At 40.3% G+C, this 21,833-nt stretch overlaps 1 protein-coding gene across 4 annotated transcripts in view; it reads right to left on the minus strand.

Annotated features, from left to right (window-relative positions):
* Positions 1 to 21,833, minus strand: part of LOC139912423 (exostosin-1) — a 357,310-nt gene that overhangs the window by 36,232 nt on the left and 299,245 nt on the right. For all 4 annotated transcript variants that reach the window (XM_078289725.1, XM_078289724.1, XM_078289723.1 and 1 more), the window contains 4 exons: positions 16,680 to 16,799; positions 9,706 to 9,838; positions 3,412 to 3,530; positions 1,636 to 1,731 (listed from right to left, as the gene is read on the minus strand). In XM_078289725.1, coding sequence (XP_078145851.1) covers positions 1,636 to 1,731; positions 3,412 to 3,530; positions 9,706 to 9,838; positions 16,680 to 16,799 — 468 coding nt within the window. The remainder of the gene's footprint in view (positions 1 to 1,635; positions 1,732 to 3,411; positions 3,531 to 9,705; positions 9,839 to 16,679; positions 16,800 to 21,833) is intronic.

Genomic DNA, 21,833 nt, shown 5'->3' on the forward strand with positions numbered 1-21,833 from the left:
AACAAAGTTATAAAGTAGTACTAGCAGTAGTAGTATTAGCAGAAGCAGTAATAGCCAAAGTAACAGCAGTAGTAGTGGTAGTAGTAGTAGTAGCAGTAGTAGCAGTGGTAGTGATAATATTGGCAGTAGTATTATTACTATCCTGGTTTCAATAAGAGAGTTTTAGTGGCCCATGACGGTGTAAATGCTGTTTCAGAGGATGTTTCACCCCGCATACATGAAATTTTGGGGTATTTTTTGGCCACAAAACAGCTATCAGCATTTTCAATTCATAAATATTATTACCGGTGTTCAAAAACCTATATCAGTCAAACTCCGGTAAGCAGACAACACAATAAAAACCTAGAAAAGATTTGGGAGTGCTACTTGGTGCCAGAAATGTCCATGGCAGAAAGCAATCAGCAGCTGATCTTCAGACTGGGTAGTACGAGAATGTATTAAAGATGGTAGCAAAAGTTAAAAGCCTTTATTTTTCATGATCAAGTTTCAGCTCCCGTGAGCCTTCATCAGGGTCCACCCTTGGTTTTCATTTTTTTTAATATAATAAAAACCTACAAGGCTCTGGTCAACGTACATTGACTAGGGCAATTCCTTGTTTTCTTGTCGCTGTCGTCATGATGTGCAGCTCTGGATGAATGCTTGTGCAAGATTATTGACAAAGACTAAACGCATGTCACAGGATCATATTACCTCTATGTTAGTCTCTCTACACTGGTTGCCTTTCAGTTTTATCATTAATTTTAAGATTTTGCAGATTCCTATTAATCGGCTAGGTCTAGCTCCTAGCTAGATCTCAGGTCCTTTACCCCTTCATGAGCCAGGGTGCGTCCTCAGATCCTCAGGGACTTTTGGACCATTTCAAGGTCTAGGCTAAAGACCAAAGGTGATCAGGCTTTTGCTGTCAGACCCCTAGGCTCTGAACTGTTTTTTTTTTTTTATTGCCTAGTGCTAACCTCTTGGGCAAAATAGCTTACAGTGGGACCACAGTTAATGTGTTGAATACATTACTCTCTGTGGAAGTTCAATCTTTTCAAAAGGAGAGAATCCGTGACGGCTACCTCATTGCAGATGCATTGCATTTCCATGAAGATATCGCAAGCGTTGGATTTTTTTTTCCTACTTACTGTATGTGCTGCGAATGCATACATAAACCAGATTTGTTTTGCCCCATTTCTTTTGCTACCCCACCGGGACGTTTTGTCAGTGAATCAGAGTTGCCAAAGAAAGTCTAATACAACAACCAATAACCTGATCAGTTTCACCTCAATGCAGTTGAGTCACAGGATCCTCTCTCTGCACATAAATGCCTTCTGGATTAAGCCTGATCCTGGTGTAACTAGGAACTAGAACATTTTTGTGTCGTTCTCTGAACCAAAAGGTGTCTGAGATCCATCCTTATTTGCAGTTTCCAGGAGTTTACAAAACAGGAGTTTAACTTTGAGGGTTAGGGTTAGGTATATGGGTTATAGGGTCAGAGGGTCAATGCTTTAATCTCTGGTGGAGTAGAATGGCAGCCCACCTCTGCCAAAGTGCCTTTGAGCCAGGCTGTGCTAAAAAGCAAACAAATTTGTTTCGCTATCCACCAACAAACTGTCTTCTAATACATAATGGATGCAATAAGCCCGCAGCCGTTACCTTGGTCTGTCCTTCAATGACAGTGAGAGGCACGCTGGTGGAGGGCCACTTGTTCCTTGGAGGTAAAGGCTTATCGCAGTTCCATAACACCACAATCTATATGGACAAAGCACACAGAGTCAATTCCTATCAATTATGCTAGCATGCTCATTATCATTAGACATTATATGCAAGAACAATTAACTTCTGGGTTCTTCATCTATTAGTTGCGTGGACTGCTGCGATTCAGTGTGTTAAGGCAATACAGTATATATAGCTAAATCTTTTTATGATCATACAACAACAACGGGATTTCATAATAAAGCTCATTGTTGTGCTTCTGCTTATGCAATAAATTCCTTCTATCTCTGTCCGTAGCTCTTATTCTGTTGCTTTTCCTGGCACATCGCTCTTACATGATTGTTTTGATGTTCAGAGGAATATTTAATTAATATCACAAGTAATGGTCGTGTCTGTAATTTCAAACAATTAATGTTCATCTATGTATAGAAACACTTGTTGACAGTATGAGAAGAGAGAGTTGCAGAGTTGAAAGTAGTCAGTAAAGTAAGGTTGATTTAATGCTCCTATCATTTAATCATGTAAACACAGAAACACAGTGGTGATTTGTTGGCTGCCATTCTTGAGCCAGACCATCAGGTAAATGGATCAAGCCACTTGGTTTTTCTGGCTCCTCTTTTATTTCCAGCTATTAATCCAGGCCTGTCTTGGTGCTTTTGCCTTGTCAGTTTTACCGGACAGAAACTGAAAGAGCCTTAATCTGTTTCCTTTGGAGAACCCAAACACAACATAACCAAACACAACATACTTGTAGCCACACTGCTTGTCATTGTATACTCAGTTTTGTAGTGTTCTCACTATGGCAGCATTCATGCCTGGCTCCTGGTGGTTTGCAAACATTTGAATTTAAAGGTTTATATGTTGTCACCACAAATTCACCGTGGGATTGTACAGAATCTTATTGTTTTTTAGCAGCAATATGGAATTCCCCTTTGACCACTTTTGGTCAAAGCTTTACTTGAAGCACATTATGAGCCATTATAAGCGAACTGTGAGTACATTATGAATACACATCAGCAAACTTACAGTAAACCACTTTAAAATTCTAGGCTATGTTCAGACTGCCAGCCCAAATCAGATTTTTGGCATATCCAGATTGGAGTCAGATTGATTTTATCAAGTTTGTACAGCAAAAAAACACATAGAAACCGATTTTTGCAAATCAGCTTTAAGCCACATACATATGTGGTTTCAAATGTGATTCAAATGATTCCAATCAGATTTCTACAGATGCGTTTCAGTCTGATCGCTCTGGCCATTCAAAGCGGGTTTTCAAACTGTCCTTTATGTCACTCGCAGTGCGAAACATGACGCTGGCGTCACATCCAGAGAGTGCCAGAAACCAAAATGGAGAACGAAACATTGCTGCATATATCAATCTCCTCCGTCACTGATGTTCCCTGCTGCGACGGAGGAATTCTGCACCGCGACTAGATAGTCCTGTGGCTTGAAGGCAAAGATGATACATCTCCATTCTGCATTCAAAGCTTTTTGTTTTGGTTTCGTATTTGAAAAACGTGCCATCAGTTACCATATGTACACACACGTACATTGTTACCACAGCAACCAATGCAGATAGCTTAAAGGTCCTAAAGATCGGATTTGATTTGCCTGCAGTCTGAACAAAGCCTAATATGAGATATTTATGAGTGACACAGTTGCCTCAGGAAAAATTGGGACCATAACAAGGTGTGCAAATACTTGTAGAATTCTCACCTGTGCACAGAACTTGGACTTAGCTACAGCAATGATGAGCTTCACCACAGGGGAGATCTGGGACTGCAGAGGAGTAACCATATGGATCACTGCTGTGAACTGCTGGGATGGGCTCTTACCTGCAGACACACACGCACACGCACGCACACACACACACACACACTTTAGAAACAGTTGTCATGGGTAAACTGTATTTAGGTTAAGGCAGATTTGTGCAGATCCAGCTCTCCATAAACTTCCATCACGGTTAAGTGCTCTACACTGTACCCCTCATCCATCTTTCTGACAGGATATATACCCCTGGTTCACATGACTGAGTATGGATGAACATGTCTAATCTGGGAGTGAATAGTTTGCTTTGAATGGCTCTTTTAGTGAATTATGAATGATGGCGATTTGTCCCTGTAAGGAGCCATTCGTTTTCCTACAACCACGTAAACCCGCTCCTGTTAGTATTTGCTGCGCTACTCTCCTGCATGTTACTGAGGCAAACAAATGAACTGTACAAGCCAAAAAGAGATAACTCACGAAGTAGAACCAAACTTTAAATTACTACCGTCTATGAGTAATCTCCAGCATACAGTAGCTCAATGGGTAAATGGCACTAGAGTTGAGGAATTGATTCCCCCTTAGGCAGGCTACGCCAAAAAAATGTATCCGCTCATCGTATATTACGGAGCTTTGGATAAAAGCGGCTTCTACAATTGGATTTTACCCTCTGAAGACATTTTCTATTTCATAAAAAGTGAATCATTTCATGGCCTACCTTTGGATAGTAGAGTAGATATAGAGAGCAGGGAGAAAGTGGGGCCGACAGGCAGCATACAGTAACAGAAGACAAAAGACCATTTCTAGACCCTCTATGTATTTTAACCTCAATAAATCAACACCACATTAATTCTGAGACATTAGTGTAATTATTGTAAACAAATGAGACCATTGCTGAGAAGATTGGCAGCCTCTATTGCCTCTGCATTTTACATTTTGTGTCACTGGATTGGATTTGGCGGGAAATCTGCCATATTGATTTACGGCACAAAGGGTACTGCTTTACTGCACAAAACAAGAAGAGGGCGCTGTTCTTCCAGAGAAAACTGAACTAAAGCTTTCAGAGTTTCTGGCAATGGTAGATGGTGGAAGGAGTGAAAGGCCGATGGAAAAATCACTTCCAACATGTTTATCCTTCAGTAAAGCCAAAGAGAAAACAAACGCAACCAGAGGGATGTCAGTGGAGGATAAGTAGCAACAACCTCTTTGCAACAGAAAGTAACGGGGCTCATGGGAAATGTGGTCTTAATTTTGAGAAACCTAGCACTAACAATAAACCTGCTGTGAGATAGGGGCTACCAATCTTCTCAACCATGGTCTCATTTGTTTACAGTAATTGTTCCAAGGTATCACAGTTAATTTGACAATGATGAATTGATTCAAAATGTCACACATTGCATCTTCAAAAAAGGTAATTGTTAAAAGGTAAATGACCCTATATGAGCAGCTCAAAACATTGCCAAAGAAGATGAGGGTTGCAGGTATACAGCAGATAGGTAATTAGACAAATATGGCAACATATACATAAATTAAAGTATACATATACTGTATATATAAGATATATTAAGCACATAGCGCACCACAGGAGGGGAGGATTGCAGGCACATAGCATGGCAAGCGTTGGGTGGGTATGGGAATTAGGGAATACGCATCCTCATGCTTAAGTGGAGACAGAGTGCTCTTTAGTGTTGCTCTATCCATCTCTCTGACACCGGGCCCCCAGACCAGCCATCTCAGGTGGGCTTAGGGCTATTTATGGAAGTACGAGGTGTGCCCTTGTGGTGGTCAAAGAAACAGGGTCGCTTCTTCTGCAGAACACTACACTTTTGTTGGAAAGAGCTACAAGCTGCCACCTTGGTCTTTATGAAATGACATGCGCTTCTTTAATTGCCACTTCCAGCTGAATATTTGCAGATGCTGTTGTGTCCAAAGTCACCTAAAACCTATCATTGTGTTTATGATGATAGGTTTAGACAACCTATGGCAGTGCAACTTATGAACTGAATGGAAAGCATGGCTCAAGTAACTCATTAAATGATCGTTAATCAAAGGCTTGAGAAGTCCTTCAACCTTTGGTGAGACAGAAAAAAAATCTGTTTCCTCAATGGAGAAATGAAAATCACTCAGCATCCTTCAGTTTCTATCCATCCCAAGGGCATGGTTACTCAATAATAATATAATATGAACTTTCAAGTTACTACAGCAAAATTAAGCTCACATTCAAACTGCAAATAGATTTGCAGTAGCATGCAATAACTCTTCTTTAATTAAAACTGCACTGTGATCAAGCTATGGTAATTATATGTAAAAAACATAAACAGCAATTCACTAATTGCACTGCAAGCAGACTGACACATCTTACGATCGTAGCAGATTACACAAAGTTGGAGGTAGTTTATGTTTAATGTAAAATTGTAAGTGTTATGATTAGTTTAGTGTCCAGAAATTGTCTATTGTCTATTGCACTTTGCATTACATGTAAAGTCCTGTTGTCCTTGACGTTTGTCAGTATGTACTGTGTAACTATAATTTGTCAGTTTGTCTCTGCACAAATTCCTGTACATTTATTTAACTTTTTTTAGTGACTAAGTATTTAGTGATTACTGAAGTGATCCTGATTCACTCTTTTTCATAAAGCCACAGGATCATTGCATGCAAAACGAACACTGCACCACTGCTATTTTCAGTAAACTGAATGGTTCTGGCGAGTGGAAACCTTTCTGTATTCCTCTGACTGCCTGGGGACAAGTGTCAGTATCTCATTAGCCCTCACTCTATAGCATCTGCTGGTCTCAATAAAGAAGTACTGTACCAGACACTGGCCTGCTGACCCTTGAAAAGAGTTGCAGACACAATGGCAAAGCGCAGAAAGAGACATTTCTGTGTGAGAGCAAGAGCGAGGAATCCATTGTTCCGCATCATATGAGTCAAATATCAAATGAAACCGTCGCCTAACTGTAATGAAACAGAAAGACTGAACTCAGTTTTTCCTTCGCACTTTTCTGAAGACAACATGAAGTCAGACGTCAACCTTGACACCGGCAGATTGGAGTTTTAGTTAAAACATTTTTGGAGGCAGAGCTGCGCTGGAGGCAGAAATATATATTTTTTCAGTTAGTAGCAAGAGCGCTAGGCTTCATAATATTAGCTACCTCCTCTCTTAACCCTCTGCTTTTTCCACTGGGCTTCAGTGTAAGCCAGAAAAACTGGGGTTATTTGGCTCCGCCCACTGAGGTTTAACTTCTGCCTTTGGAGCGGCTCTGCCTCCAAGACATATTTGTAGAACTAAAACTCCGATCTTCTTGACACTGTGGTAACATTTCCCCTGCATAGAAATTGACAACTAGCGACAATGAATCTATACTGAACACTAATCTACAACGTTTACAGAGACGTGAACAAATAGAATATCTGACTTGTTTTCTGTTTCTCTCTCATTTTCTTTTTTTAAACAGTGAAATCCTGTTCTTTGCACCCTCCTCTGCGCTGGCATGTCCTCATAGGTCCTGTGCGGCTTTAAAGCCAGTTGAAAGAGGATTGTGGAGTTAACAGCCTGAGAGGCACATGATAGGGGTGCCAGCGTGTGTATATGTGTGTGTGTGGGTATGTGCATCCATGAACATGTGTGATATAGCTGCCAAACTATCTAGACGCTCCACTGGAAATGCACTGGGCAGTGAACACACACACACACACACACACACACACACACACACACAAACCATCTGTGTCTCCCCAGGCTGATATACCATTTTGCTGATTTTCGAGACGTGGCTGTGTTTAGATCCGACAGGAGCCGATCAGATCCCTGCACATACATTACACTTCACTTGGCTTGTAGGCTTTCATTCCATGTTTTGAAATCCCTCTTCGCCGAGGTTATTGCTGCAAACTGCTGTAAACTAAGCCAATTCACAAGGATTTGAAAACTCTGTATACTGTGTCACAAAATTTTTGTCTTTACGGCCCAAAGTAGCTCCATAGCACACGTAACTGTATAACTAACTCACAAACTACAATAAAGCGGTAGCTAAAATCATCAAACAAAGACTTTCTTACACCGAAGCAGAAAGCCAAACTTTTTCAAAACGACCGCTTTGCCATCCCAAGTTCCGGAAAGTTACCAGAGTGATGACCAGTTATTCCCCCAGCAGGAGCGTCGAAGATGGCAGCGACTAAAATGGTGATTTACTGCGGTGACATAAACCAAGCCGCCCCATCTCGCCGTCTGTCCCTCAATCCCTCCCTTCTTTCATCCCTCTATCCCTCCGTGTCCACAATTCCTCAGAGAAAGGCGAACATCTATCAGAGTTACGGCCTCATTCTATCGCGAATCGGTCCGGTCCGCATGCATACACACCTGCACACGCCTATGCACACACGCACACACACATCAACTCGCTTTCTCCCATCCCTCCTTCTCTGCAGCTACACCAAAGTTTCTGAACTCTGTTTCAACATGCAAAACCAGAAACAGCAGAGTGTAGTACTATCACTGAAGAAAGAAAAAGACTTTGCGATATATTGAATTTTGATATATCGTCCCATCCTTAGTAATGAAAACCTGCATACTCTTGGACCACGTCAGCCACTCTGTATGTTCAGTAGTTGGGGAAACATTGGCATGGTGTAATTATAGCAGTAAGGGAGGATTTATATGTCATCTATACTGTAAACCCCCCTCCTCTGTTTTCCCTTCCACTTACAACCTCTTTCTCCAGGTTGCAGCACAAGCCACTATTGCGTACGGATGCAGACCACAAGCTGACATCCAGAGGTTAATGGCACTGCCGATATTGGCCCTGGATAAATACCAGGCGAAGGTCTCATAGGGGTCAATGTATTATAATCGAAGGTGCCATCGGTGTACTGGGTACACAAAAAACAGAAAACTTTGCTTAAAGGGCAAATTCAGATTCAACACTTTTGAAGTATAGGACAGCCCCCCCAGGAATTTTAATTCTGCAAAATTAACACTTCCCTGTGAAATATTGCAGCGGCTTGCAATTTTTGACCCCTCTCCGCACTTAAACCTCAGAAAATGCCTCACTACCTTTCAGGCAGCACAGTTTTCACCAAATCATCAGATTTTTCCCTTAGTAAAGAGTCTAATCAAAGCATTTGTCAACAACCAGATCATCGCAAATTTGTCCTGAAGAACCATATTTGTCCAGACTTCCATCACTGTCAAAATCTTGGCGGATATCTTGACCACACATCGAAGCAGCAAGGAGCGTCTGGTCAAAGACTGGTTCTGAAGCAATACCCTCCTTGAGTACACATGAAAAATAGACGCTCAGAAGATTGATTGCATTGTTTAAATCCACAAATGGTATCTCAGAAATGAAAAGCTCCATGTCAAAGTCTACCATTCACCCTACTGTGTACACACTCTTCTCCATGACTCAGCATTGCCTCTAGCACGCATCAAATCTCAAATGAGTTATACGCAGATCAAACAAACCAAACAAAGCCAATACATGGCCTTGTATGATACAGCATTATGGCCTTGTAAATTAGGAATTGCACGCTTGATCTGCATATCGGTCTTATTTTTAAATTTGGTCAGCGGGGATGGGGACCAAGGGGAACAGCGTTTCCGCAGTTGGGTCAATAGTGGGATTGGACATGGAGTAGTTGGTTTCTGAACTGTTCTCTGTTGATTTTGAAATCAAACTTTTGCCTATTTTCCACATATATCGGTATCATATTTTTCCACATATATCTGTTTTGTATATGCTGAAGGAGGAGGCCATCACATCAGATCCCATCTTCGGTGGTCAAGATTTCCTCCAACGTTTCAAATGGGTCACATTCGGACTCAAGATGCAAGTAAAAACAAATGAACGACAGCGACGTCTTGAGGCCATTCGGGCTATCTAAAGCAGTGGTTCTCAACATGGGGTCCGGGGACCACCAGAGGTCCTTGAGGGAGTGCCAGGGGGTCCCCAGCAAATTGATAACCTTCACCATTATTTAATTTACAAGAAATTAACAAAATTAGAGAATGTAGAAGAATGACTGTTTTGATCTTAGTTTCACTGTTATCTATACAATACAGATAGTGATGGAATTCTGGACAAAATCATATCTAACAATAAAAATATTCTCAGATTTGGGTTTGAGAGACAAAATCTCATCAAATGGGGGCCATGGCTCTAATGTGGACTAAATTAGGGGTCCTTGATATGAAAAAGGTTGAGAATCACTGATCTAAAGCACAATGAGGCCAGGTTCAGTACTTACCCAGTATGGCGTAGTAAAATGGGAAGAGGGCGGGGTCAGTTGAGAACTGGGGGAAAGCGTAGAGCCCGCCAGGTAGGGAATTCCAGAGCAAGCGGTTTCTGGACACATGGGAGTGTACTCGGTCCTGGATGATCTGGATGGGAAGAAGAGGGGGATGGAGGAAGAGGAGGAGGAGGAGGAGGAGGAGGAGAAGGTGTGTGGGGGGAAGGGGAAGGAACAAAAGAAGGAGGCGAGGTAAAAAATGAATTTAAAAATAGAAGGGCCGAACGAGAGACGTGAGAGAAAGAAGATAATAAGGAACGAAATGGAGACAAAAGGAAAAAGAAAAGTATTAGGTAGACGAATAGATGGTTAGAGAACAGAAGGGAAGTAACAAGAGAAAGAGAGAGAAGTGATTAGCTCAGTAATTGCTCTCTCTCCCTCTTTGCCTTTTTATTTCATACATACACCTTCCTATATTAAAATGAGTCAACTAGGAATTGTCAGCCACACACTGCTCCCCGCCCCTATCATATGACACCACACACACACACACACACACACACACACACACACACACACACACAAACTACTATGTATATTGTACTACTAACCTGTATTACTGTAATCTAAGATTTCTTTAAATCCCTTCTTAAAACTCATTTTTTTAAACTGCCATTTTTGTAATATTTTATTTATATTCAAGTTTTATCCATTCGTTTATCAATGCTCTGAATGGTTTCATCTTCTCCTGCTTGTTTTTATTCTCCTTTCCTTTTATTCTCTAATTCCTCCATTGCTTTATTTCATTCCTTTGCTGTTCTTTTATCTGTAAAGCAGCTTTGTAAACTCTGTTTTGAAAAACGCTATAAAATAAAGATTATTATTGTAATTAACTGGGATAATAGACAGGTCCTGGTCAGGATATTCTGGATATTCGACTTTATATTTTTCACCTTTTTGAGTGAAAGTTTTTGCAAACTCTGAAAACACTGGAAAGAACTTTAGAGTTACAGTAGTTTTTAGATATTATGTTTGAAGGTCTTAACTGGTTTCTGATTAGACTGCCTTAACACTGTATTAACACTCTATTAGTGTCTTCGCTTGGCTGGCGAAGCCTTTTCTTGCCCAGACAGTAGCTGAGAATGACCCCATCTCTCCATAATCACCTTCTGAAAAATGGCTTCTTCTCCATATTGCTTTTGGTTTCAATTATTCATATTCATCATGGGCAGACGAGTGAACATTCCTATTATGTTTTTATATCTATTTTGATTTTAAATGACATTCCTGTGGTAGCTTTTCAATCTCATTGTCCTACACAGAGCTAAAAAGCAATTCTCTAAGTATAAGAAATCATTATGTTTATGAATGATAAGCTATGCAGCTCTATGTAAGAGAGCTCTTGAATTGCAAAAGTTTGTCCTGTTTCCATGGTTCCAAATCTTGCCTTTAAGTTCAAATTTAACGATGTTAGTGTTGATAATATACGTATGTCAGTATTATAGGAAAAATGTACAAAATAGGCTTAAATACCCATATGGCAAATGGTAGAGGGAGTGAAAGGCCGATGGAAAAATCACTTCCAACATGTTTATCTTCTTCAGGGAGGGGGGTGGGGGACAGGAAGCCATGGGGCTTATGGGAAATGTAGTCTTAATTTTGAGAAACACTAACAATACCACTAGGGTGAGATAGAGGCTACTAATTCTCTCGACCATGGTCGCATTTGTTTACGGTAATTATACCAAGCTATCACTATTCATTTGAGAGGAAAATATTGATGTTTAAAAATGATAAACAGACTTTTTAAGGATCCGCAGATACGCTGTGCACACACACACACCCACACACACACACACATACATTTCTCTCTATATCAAGGCAGGGATGAAAGATTAAGAGTGACACACAAACACATTGAGGTTTCATTTTATTTTCAGGGAGATGAAAGATGATGAATGACACCCTGGCAGCGGGATGATCATTTCTTTGGGATGGCTCACTGGTTGCTGGATGAAAGAAAGCTTTTGTGGGTCCAAGCAATTTGACCGATTTCATGAAGAAAGTCAACAACCTCTAGTTCTGTTTTTCCCTTCTCTTTTCGTCTCGTCACATCTCATCTCTCTCATCTCTCTCATCTTTCTCTACTTGTCACCAATTCAGGCACTAAATCTCCCCATCTGACTAATCGAGGTGTGATGGCTTTATTCACTTCTTTTCACCCCACAAAAGTGTATTCTGATTGGCATTAGCTACTCAGGCATATAGGGGCAATGTGTGTGTGTGTGTGTGTGTGTGTGTGTGTGTGTGTGTGTGTGTGTGTGTGTTTCATGCCAAAAAAGTGGTAGTATAAGTATTCAACAGACTGATTCTTGTCAGGGTGGAAAAGCCTCTGAATCAGTATTTAGACCATCATGGGACACTAAAGCTCTCCACTGAAACCCAGACTAATGAAATTCTTTTAGTTTCTTTTAGCAGCTGCTTCAGGCAGAGTGACCCACCCTTCATATTCAATGGCAGGTGAAGCTTTGCGATACATTAGGCATCTAAATGAAACAAAAGTAATTGCAGGAATTAATAAAGGCCAATATTGGCATGACATATCATTATATACGTATCTAACCCTAGTGTGTGTGTGTGTGTTATCTGTAGTTGCCATATTTCCAACTTAATGCCAGTGGTGAAAAGTAACAACATCTCTAGTCACTAGTATATCCTTTTTAATAACACAAGATTTTTGAGTAAATTATAAAATGATTAAATCAGGACCATCTCCAAACCTTAGACTGACAAAGACAGATCTTTATTTGTATTTTATTTCATTTTAATTTATTGATTGATTGCAGGGACCACAGGCAATCTAGACAAGTAATTCCACTCCGAATTGTGTATAATTTTAACATAAATTTTTTTTCATAACAATGCTTCAACCTGAGTGAAATATTTCAGTACTTTCCACCTCTGCTTAATGACTGAATTCCACTGACATGCATAGTCAAATACACACAGAAATACCGAGTATGTTTTCACTATGAAAGAGAATATAGAATAACAATATTTTTAAGCTTTCTGTTTTTCCCTTTTCTCTCTGACTCCAGAGCTGTCTACTGATCTGTGGAGAATTGGCTTGGCACTTACAGCTAACTCTTAACACACACACACACACACACACACACACACACACACACACACACACACACAAATACACACACATGCACACTGCCTGGCACCAACTGTCAGACTCTCAGTGTGGGCCACTACAGTTATCAACAACGCCTCATTTCACCCGTTTAGCTTGATGCCGTGCTGGCTCTGAGTTTTTAGCACATCTGGACAGCAGTGAATGGCTGTCAGTGGGCCTCAGTCTAATTTCATACCCTGCTAGCAACGGGCATTTGGTGGAATCACTAAGGTCCGTGTTTGTGCTGTAGTTCAAGAACAGTTGTTTTTTTGGCGGCAATGGTGTGAAATGGTTATATTATTAACCTGGTTCAAAAGGTGAATGTAGCAGTATAGCATATATTAAAGGAAACACCAAGTTTTTGGATATTGGTACATTGGTCAACTTACGTGTTAAGTGGTGAGAATATAGACATTAAAATCATCCATGGGTCCCTAGTAGATCGTTGGCTCCATGCTAGCATGTTAGCATACACTATGGTGAGTGATAGCAGGCTGCATGCTAACACTTTAGCATATACTGGCTGATTATCAATATGCGTTCTTGTGAGTTCTTGTGTCGTCCATGACGTGTTTTACGTAATATGCAACCGGCGAAGTGCGATTCCAAAACAAAAAAATGACAGGACAGAGGACAGATAGTATAATATCGAAGATGCATCGGATGGTGACTTGACCGACGAGAACAAATTGAAAGCCCCAAGATTCATTGCGACAACGGCGAGCAGCGCTGTAGTCTACAATACAGAGACGGTTAACAGCTGGGAAAATTAACAGCTGTGTGTAATAATTAATCAGCGCTCGATGTGAAGCACACAGTCCATCTCAAACTGCAAGGAAGCTTCTCTGTGCGTACTTTCATGAGAAGATTGTTCTCCCCAAGACAACTTGGGAAGTTGAAGAGAAGAACTTTCTCCACAAGGACACTATCAACTTGGCGTTCTTGGTTTTGATAATCAGCCACTATGTTGAGTGACAGCAGGCTCCATGCTAACACTTTAGCATACACTATGTTGAGTAACAGTAAGCCACTAGCATTATCTCAAAAGTGAGAAAATGAGAACTTGTAGCAGCTCCAAAGCTAAATGGTAAGTAATCTTAAATGATGCAATTTGCGGCTAAGTCTGGCAGTCTTGTGTAGGAGATTGGTAATATTTACATGAAATATGATACAAAAATAATGTACTGTTGAGAACTACCAGGGACTACTTTCCCTGGTTCCATAGAAAGTGAAGGCAGTGGGCCTGTACATATCCCTACGCAGCGGGGTTGCTCACCTGAAATGGTTCCAAAAATAAACCTGGCGACATCAGGTGTTTTGAGTAAAATGTATTCAACTGTATTAATCTTTAAATGTATTAATCTACAGGCCATATAATAATAAAAAAAAAAAACTTTTTAAAATTTTATTACTAAAAGGTCAGTCTTGCTTTGGATAATACTAATGATCTGCTATCACTCAACATAGTGTATGCTAAAGTGTTCGCATGGAGCACTGAAGTAAATGATCTACTGGAGACATATGGATGATTTTGGTTTGTATGTTCTCAAAAACTTGGTGCATTCCTTTATAATATCAGATTGGTGGGAATGATTATGCATGATAGGATTTTCTTTAACCCACAAATTAATGCTGAGTCTCTGTTTGTTTGGTGTCAGTTGCAATGGTAAAACAACTTCCCGTTTCTCCCTTGCTGTTTATTTTTACCCATTCACCATTACCATTACCCATTACCCAGTCATCTACTGGCAAATCATATTTTCTCATCAATTAAACAATATAATTGACTGGTAATGAAATATAATTAACTGAAATGGCTCCTTGAGGAGAAAGGAGAGGTAAAGAGAGAATGAATGGGCGAGGATGGTGACAATGATAATGATGATTGTAATGATATTGTAATGACGATGATGACGATGAATAGTGATGATTGTAATGGTGTTTATGGTTTTGATGATTGTAAAGATTGATGAGATGATATAATAATCATTGTAATGATGATGATGATGACAATTACAATGATAATGATGATGATGATGATGATGATTGTAATGATGACAATTACAGTGATGATGATGAATATGATGATTGTCATGATGTTTGTAATGATGATTTTAATGACTGTGATTATGATGATTGTAATGATGATTATGATGATGATTTCAATGATGTTGACGATGATTGTAATGATTGTTGTGATGGTGGCTACAATGATGATTGTAATGATGACTGTGATTATGATTTTAATGATGAATTTGATGATGATGATGATGATGATGATGATGATAATTTCAATGATGGTGATAATGATGATTGAAATGATTGTTGCAATGATGATTACGATGATGACTGTGGTGATAATGATGATGATGATGATGATGATGATGATGATGATTATACTAATGATATTGTAATGGTGATAATAGTGATGATGATGATAATAATGAATGTAATAATTGTGATGATGTAATGATGAATGATTGTAATGATGATGATGATGATGATGATTTTAATATTTGTTGTAATGATGATGATGATAAAGCGGCTTATCCCCTCTCTCTCTACTCAGAGATGGTACAGAGCAAGGAGATAATCCCCGAGGAATAACTCTGTCAGGAAGTGAACTAAAAACAAGGGAGAATCAAATGAGAGGAGATAGGCTACTGTACAGCCCCAAGGCCAGTTCATCCTCACTTTGACGAGCGAGGTCATTTGATGAGCCAGCTCTAGCTGTCTAGTCCCTAGAGCAAGCAAACACACCTACACAAACACACTCTCGCCTCTCTAACCCGAGGGCTGCACAAAGTTATAGGCCTCCTTTCCACCTGGCATTAACATGTGTCTCGTATTCAGATTGTGTCTAGACATTAAAATGCGTGTCTTGGGCATACACATTAAAATCAATGGTACTTTCCTTCATCAAAACACAGACTGCCATGTGCATCGCTTGTGTCCTAATATTTACGTCCGTTAATATTGACAGTAAACACCTCATCTTAGCTACTCAGCTACTATCTAGCTGTTTTTGTTTCTTTTTCTATTTCTATTAGTTGGCTGGAAACACATCGCATTTACACTTTGTTGTTAAGTCCAAATCAGACCATCATTGCATCTTGGGTGGATTTACACCTGGATTTTATGCATCTGATTACAGTTCGGTCAACCGGGATGCAGGTTAATGCCAAATGGAAAGATCTACTTTTGGTACCTCTGTTTTGCAGATCTTACCTCTAGTGTTGTCCATTAGTTCTAGCTCATTCTTCTTTAACTGACCAAAAATGTAAGACTGGAGCCTGAAAAATTCTCACAATTTAAAGCTGCATTAGGCAACTTTGCACATTGGCAGCTCCAAATGACAGAGGTAACTGTTTGAAAAATGTGAACTTCAATGCCTATAACTCCTGTATCATGATGCCAGTAGACTACACACAGCACGCTCATGTTTACCAAGTGAATGAGTAATGCTCTGTCCCACCATTAGAATAGACCACCATCAGAAGACTGTGGTTGTACTGGGCAACTCCCAGTGTGAATATGTGAAAATGTGTGAACGTGAAGCAGGATGTTGCTGAAAAAAATTGTAGAGCTCACTTCACTTTCCTTGAATAAATAAAGGTAAAAAAAAATATGATTGGATAGTGAGAACTGGGGAAGGATTTCTTTGGAAGAGTTTATCTTTGGGAGGTGAGGCAGAGGGCCGTGGGACTGCGCACTGCAGAATATGAATGTAGCAGGTTGGTTGATTAAATAAAGCTCTCTTCCCCCGAAACGACATCCAAAACTCCCATTAAGACTATTTTGGCAAGCTTACCTCCAGTGTAGTTAAGACGATTTTGGCTACAGAGGAGAAGTAGGCGTCCCAGAGGAACTGAGTCTGCTGGCGGAGTGCCAAGATCCTGTCACGGCCCACGGACCGGGTAATGGAGGGGACCTGTAGGAAGGAGGAGAGGAAGAAAAGGGAGAGGGGGAAAAAAAAAAAGACAGAGACAGAGAGTAAGTGAGATTTTAAACAAGGTTGAGTGAGGGGAAAAAGAATAGGTGCGCGGAAGAAAAGAGTCAGGCAGACAGACAGGCAGCGTGGGCAATTCTCTGGGCGTGAGGGGGAAGATTAGAGGAAATCCTTCATTCCCCGGAGACTCTCCTACCCCCTCATCTTCCTGTGGCCGTCCACCTGTCCATCCCCTGGGAGGCATGGCAACCGCACCACCCGTTGTTCAGCGCCGATGCTGCATTCACCCCTTGTGGGAAAGACGGTTGATACGAGCGTCCAGGTGGTAAATACTACTAGAAAATACTGTTCACCTCAGTTTTCTGGGTAGAAATATTACTTGGGAACTCAGGGTTTGGCGATGACTTTTGGCAGACTTTGTGAATTCTGATGTCAGTACCTGTAGTCAAGTGTATGGAATGATGTGAAGTGGGACACAAGTACTTTTGGATTTTTAGCTGGATTTTTGGTTTGCTGCGAAACCTGAACTGCACATGTGTGTTAAGTGTAAAAAAGTTGATCAGGAGGAATAAAAGTGTATAGAAAACGTCAATCATGGCAGCTTGGTGGCTTCAAAGGCGTTTGAATGTGTGAACACTTCCAAATAGAAGCTGTCACCCAAGGGACTTGGTGATGTGGGGATAGTGTGACACAGTTAGGGCCATCATGACCCTCTTGTTATGGTTGAGGATTGCTCATCAGCTAGTGACAGGGGGTATACAGGCCTCTGTGGCCCGGCAGGAGGAAAGAGTAAGGGTCAAACTGCCCCTGGGGCATGAACTGAGGCAAAGCAGATTTGAGCCAAATGCATTTGATTCATCAAAACGGACAATTTTGAAGGGTCAAAACAGGCTTTCCCTGCACCTGCTCATGTCACAAAGTGAGGATTATATCTCAGGCAGTACCACTATCCTCCAGCAAAAGTAAATATTAATCATAGTAATGATTTTTATTTATATAACACAATTACAGAGCACTTTAAATAATAATAGATTAGATAGAAACAAGTATTAGATTGGGAAAGATCCCACTTTCTGTCTTAAGTTGTCTTTGTGTAGACTTTAAGATACTATTCAAGGTGCTGGCAATGCACTTGGAAACAGTCCGTCCACACATTATCACATTTTCATCAGAGGAACAAACTGGCTTCATTAAAGGGAGGCCATCATTTTGAACAAGTCTTGTTTTGTCTGTAACCTACAGTGATTTACTCTCTACAGTCATTAACCCTCCAAGACTCCGGAAGTGGTAATATGTTTACTTGGGGAGGTGTTTGATTGAGTCCAATGGCCATATTCTTTGCCGCTGTCAGAATCTGTCATTAGAAAGCACTTATTCTCAAATATACAATTGTTCCATCACAGGTGCAGTTTGGAGTGAACCCCCTGCTCCCCCATAACCAAAAACATACGTAGGGATTTAACATACATGCAGAATTTAACAAGCAATGTAATTTAGCATGCATTGCTCTATAATAATACACTGGAGAAACAAGCACAGTATGATTCTGTTCCTCAAACATTGGCTGTTCTCATACTGTGAAACCGTACAAAACAACTGTCGTCAAAGAAAACAGTGGACATTTATACCAAAAAAAAAAAACAGGCGCCTTCTTCTGCACCAGCAAATCCAGTTGCGTGCATAAAAAGTGCCGATTCTGATCTACTAACCTGTAGCCCAAGTATTTTGTGCATGGAAATGGGGTAGACACCTGGCAGGAAAGTTAGTGTGTTGGACCCAATTCATATTTTGAAGAGTGGCAAGCCTGAGGAAGCACATCCTAACTTGAGGAACCCATGGCTGCTGGGTTATTTTTCAAAGGCACAACATGCAGAGGAGAGAAAATAAGAAAGAATGAGACATAATAAAGAGAGAGGGTGCTCCATTTGAGAATGACTCTTTCAAATATCAGAGGATGAGATTGAAAGAAATTATCATTGCCAAGTCATATTTAATAATAACACTAATCATAACTATCATTATTTTTCACTGCTTAATGAAATAAAAAACAAAAACTCCCAGCTTCAGGTTCAGCTTCAGTGGGAAATCGCAGTCTGCTCTCTCTCCTGTGCATTGTTAACAATGGTTCGCCGTGCATGTTTCACCTGGTAGACATGCACACTCAGTGCTTACAGTATATTGCACACCAGGTATTCCAATTGGAAGATTGGGACTAACTTGATTTGCATAAGTAGTCTTGAGAAATCCGGCACTAAAGAAAGAGAGTTTTTGCGCATGGTATTTATTAGCGTGTCTCTTAGTAAATACGGCCCTCAGTTGAAAACTTATGTCTGGTGTGGGCAATTTTAGAGAGTTTTTGGGAAACATTTGGCTGGCACAAAGCTTAATTGTTCCATTCTGTTTATATAAATGAAATGCACTTTTTAATAATATAGGCCTATGTGTGTTATAATAAGTTTGTATTCAACCAGTGGCTATTGATAATAGAGTTAACCTCGATGTATACTTTCCTCATGGCATTTGTCCCCCAAGCTAGTATTTCAAAACTGCGCCTATGTGTATTATGTTTTTTTGTAGCATTCCTCGGAAAAACGAGTAAAGCAGCTCACAGAATACAGAATATACAGAAACATCTTATGCCTGGCTGGGGCTTGTGCAATTCAAGATTTACACAGGATTTATCTGTTCACCAACATGTTAAATGTCAGTTTTCAGGTTATTTTCTTGCCTCATTCAAATGAATGGGAAGTAAAAATCCTAACACTACAAACTCGTCCAGCTGCATCCGATCTTGGTGATTAGTTTATATTCTGGTTTTCATGGCAGTCAAGAGCTGCATGTTGAAACTAAGTGGAATATTGCTTTAAATACATAGGTGTGTTCAAAGACACAGGTGTTCAGAATCATATCCAACAGGTAAACTCCTCCCATCTCTTGTGCTCGAAGACCAATTAGCCCAAACAAACCAGTTCCACATTTCTAGTAATAGATTTGTCAAATACAAATACAGATAGACAGCAATTAATCAAAAATGTTGATGTTTATGTATTTGTCTGAAATGTGTCCAAATGTTGACAATACATAGGAAAGATGCCATTAGACACCCTGTAACCTTAGTCATACGTTTGCCCTTTGACGTGGGGTTCAAAACTACACACACTTTTTTTTTAGATATATATATCTATATAAACCAGGCTGAAATCAAGTCTTGTTATTTGGTTGCCATGTTTGGAGCTCCAGACAGAAAACCTATCCTCACTAACCCTTGAACAAACAGATATTTTCACTTTCATATCTTAGTACGCTGTAGGATTCCTCTCTCTTGGAAATCTCCCACTGCTCCCTCCAATTCTCTCTGGCTGAGAGACGTTATGTTCTACGGAGCCCCTCTGGGGTCACATGGTAGAAAAAAAAACTTGATGTGTTGGATTTGTAAACTGTGCGAACGGATTGTGAATCCGAGGGCATGGTTTTGAAATACGTTCGCACAGTTTACAAATCCGTTCGCACGGATTTACACATCGAGTTTTTTTTTCTACCATGTGACCCCAGAGGGGCTCCGTAATGCTCTTCTTAAAGCTTGAAAAAAAAATCTGTTTTCCCTGGGAGGTTCAGTTGCTTTTTCCAAAGATGGCAACCACTTCTCAGTCATTTCAACAATCTACAGAAGCTGCCACCTGATTCATTTTGCTCAAGATTAATGTATGTATATCTCTGTAGGAAGTGTATTGTTAGTCCCGCCCTGCTCTCAATTAGTTGGTCAAGTTCCCGCCCCAACACTTGCTAGCCTTACCTTGATAGCCACAACCCAGCTCACTGCTGACCACGCCCATAAGACACGCCAACAGCAAGTGGTTAACACCCCCGAAATGTCCCAAACATCATTGAAAAGCCAATTTCAGGCAAACCGGGGGATTTAGACATGAACACACAGGATCGCAGACAGATCCAGACTGATCCTATATATATGTAATATAATATAGCCTGTTTATTTACTGTTATTTTAATGTCAAAAAGTTGTATGTTGTTGCTTTAACTAAGGCCACTGACCGAAAAAGATTGAAATTTGCATGTGTGTGCATGTGATTGTGCACTGACACATTTGCATGTGTGCACACACAGCTATACATTCCATGACTTTGTATTTTGTTATTGTTTGACTGTTGCACTGATGGTGTGACAGCCTTTTTCCAAATATGGAATAATCATGCTGTACAGTTTGCTTTATTTATTTATTACAACAGAATCTGAGATGGATGCCTCTTTGACAGGACTTTTGGTCTAGTATTCGTCCCCTGTCAGTGGTGTTGTTGCTCAGTATGCATGTACTGCACCATGCGCACATGAACATGTATATGGACACCCCCCCCCCCCCCCCACACACACACACACACACACACACACACACACACACACACACAGTTGGGATCATGAACAATATTTTTACTTGACATCATATATTGTGGGTTGTTTTAGTTTTTGCTTTAGTCAACATTTGTGGAGACTTTTTTTCCTTTTCCTTCTTGTATTTTTCTATTTATGTTGCCACAGAGAGGGAAGGGAGAAAGGTGTGTGTGTGTGTGTGTGTGTGTGGTGGGAATGGAGGGGGGGGGGGGGGTGAAGTGATGGAGGTCGGGGGTGGGACAGAATGTAATTCTCCTTTTGAAAATATGGACAGGTTTTCTTTTTCTTATTGATTTTTTGACTGTTTGTAAAGAAAAAAATCCTTCCAAAACAAAAAAAATATAAAAAGTAGTAGCAATAGTAGTAACAGTAGTAGTACAATAGTATTAGTAGTAATAGTAATAGCAACAGTGGCAATAGTAGTAGTAGCAATAGTAATAGCAGTAGTAGTATTGCGGGTCCCTTCACCTCCACATTGCATCATAAATGGCTGAATTCTAAATCTTTAATAAGTCATCACATAGATTCTGAATGTAAAAGTTCTACTGTACCTGTGTAACCAGAGAATCCTTCAGTTCAGCAGTAGCTACCTAAACAAACAACTGGTTACGA

The sequence above is a fragment of the Centroberyx gerrardi genome, chromosome 18 (genome assembly GCF_048128805.1).
Source record: "Centroberyx gerrardi isolate f3 chromosome 18, fCenGer3.hap1.cur.20231027, whole genome shotgun sequence".
Lineage (NCBI taxonomy): Eukaryota > Metazoa > Chordata > Actinopteri > Beryciformes > Berycidae > Centroberyx > Centroberyx gerrardi.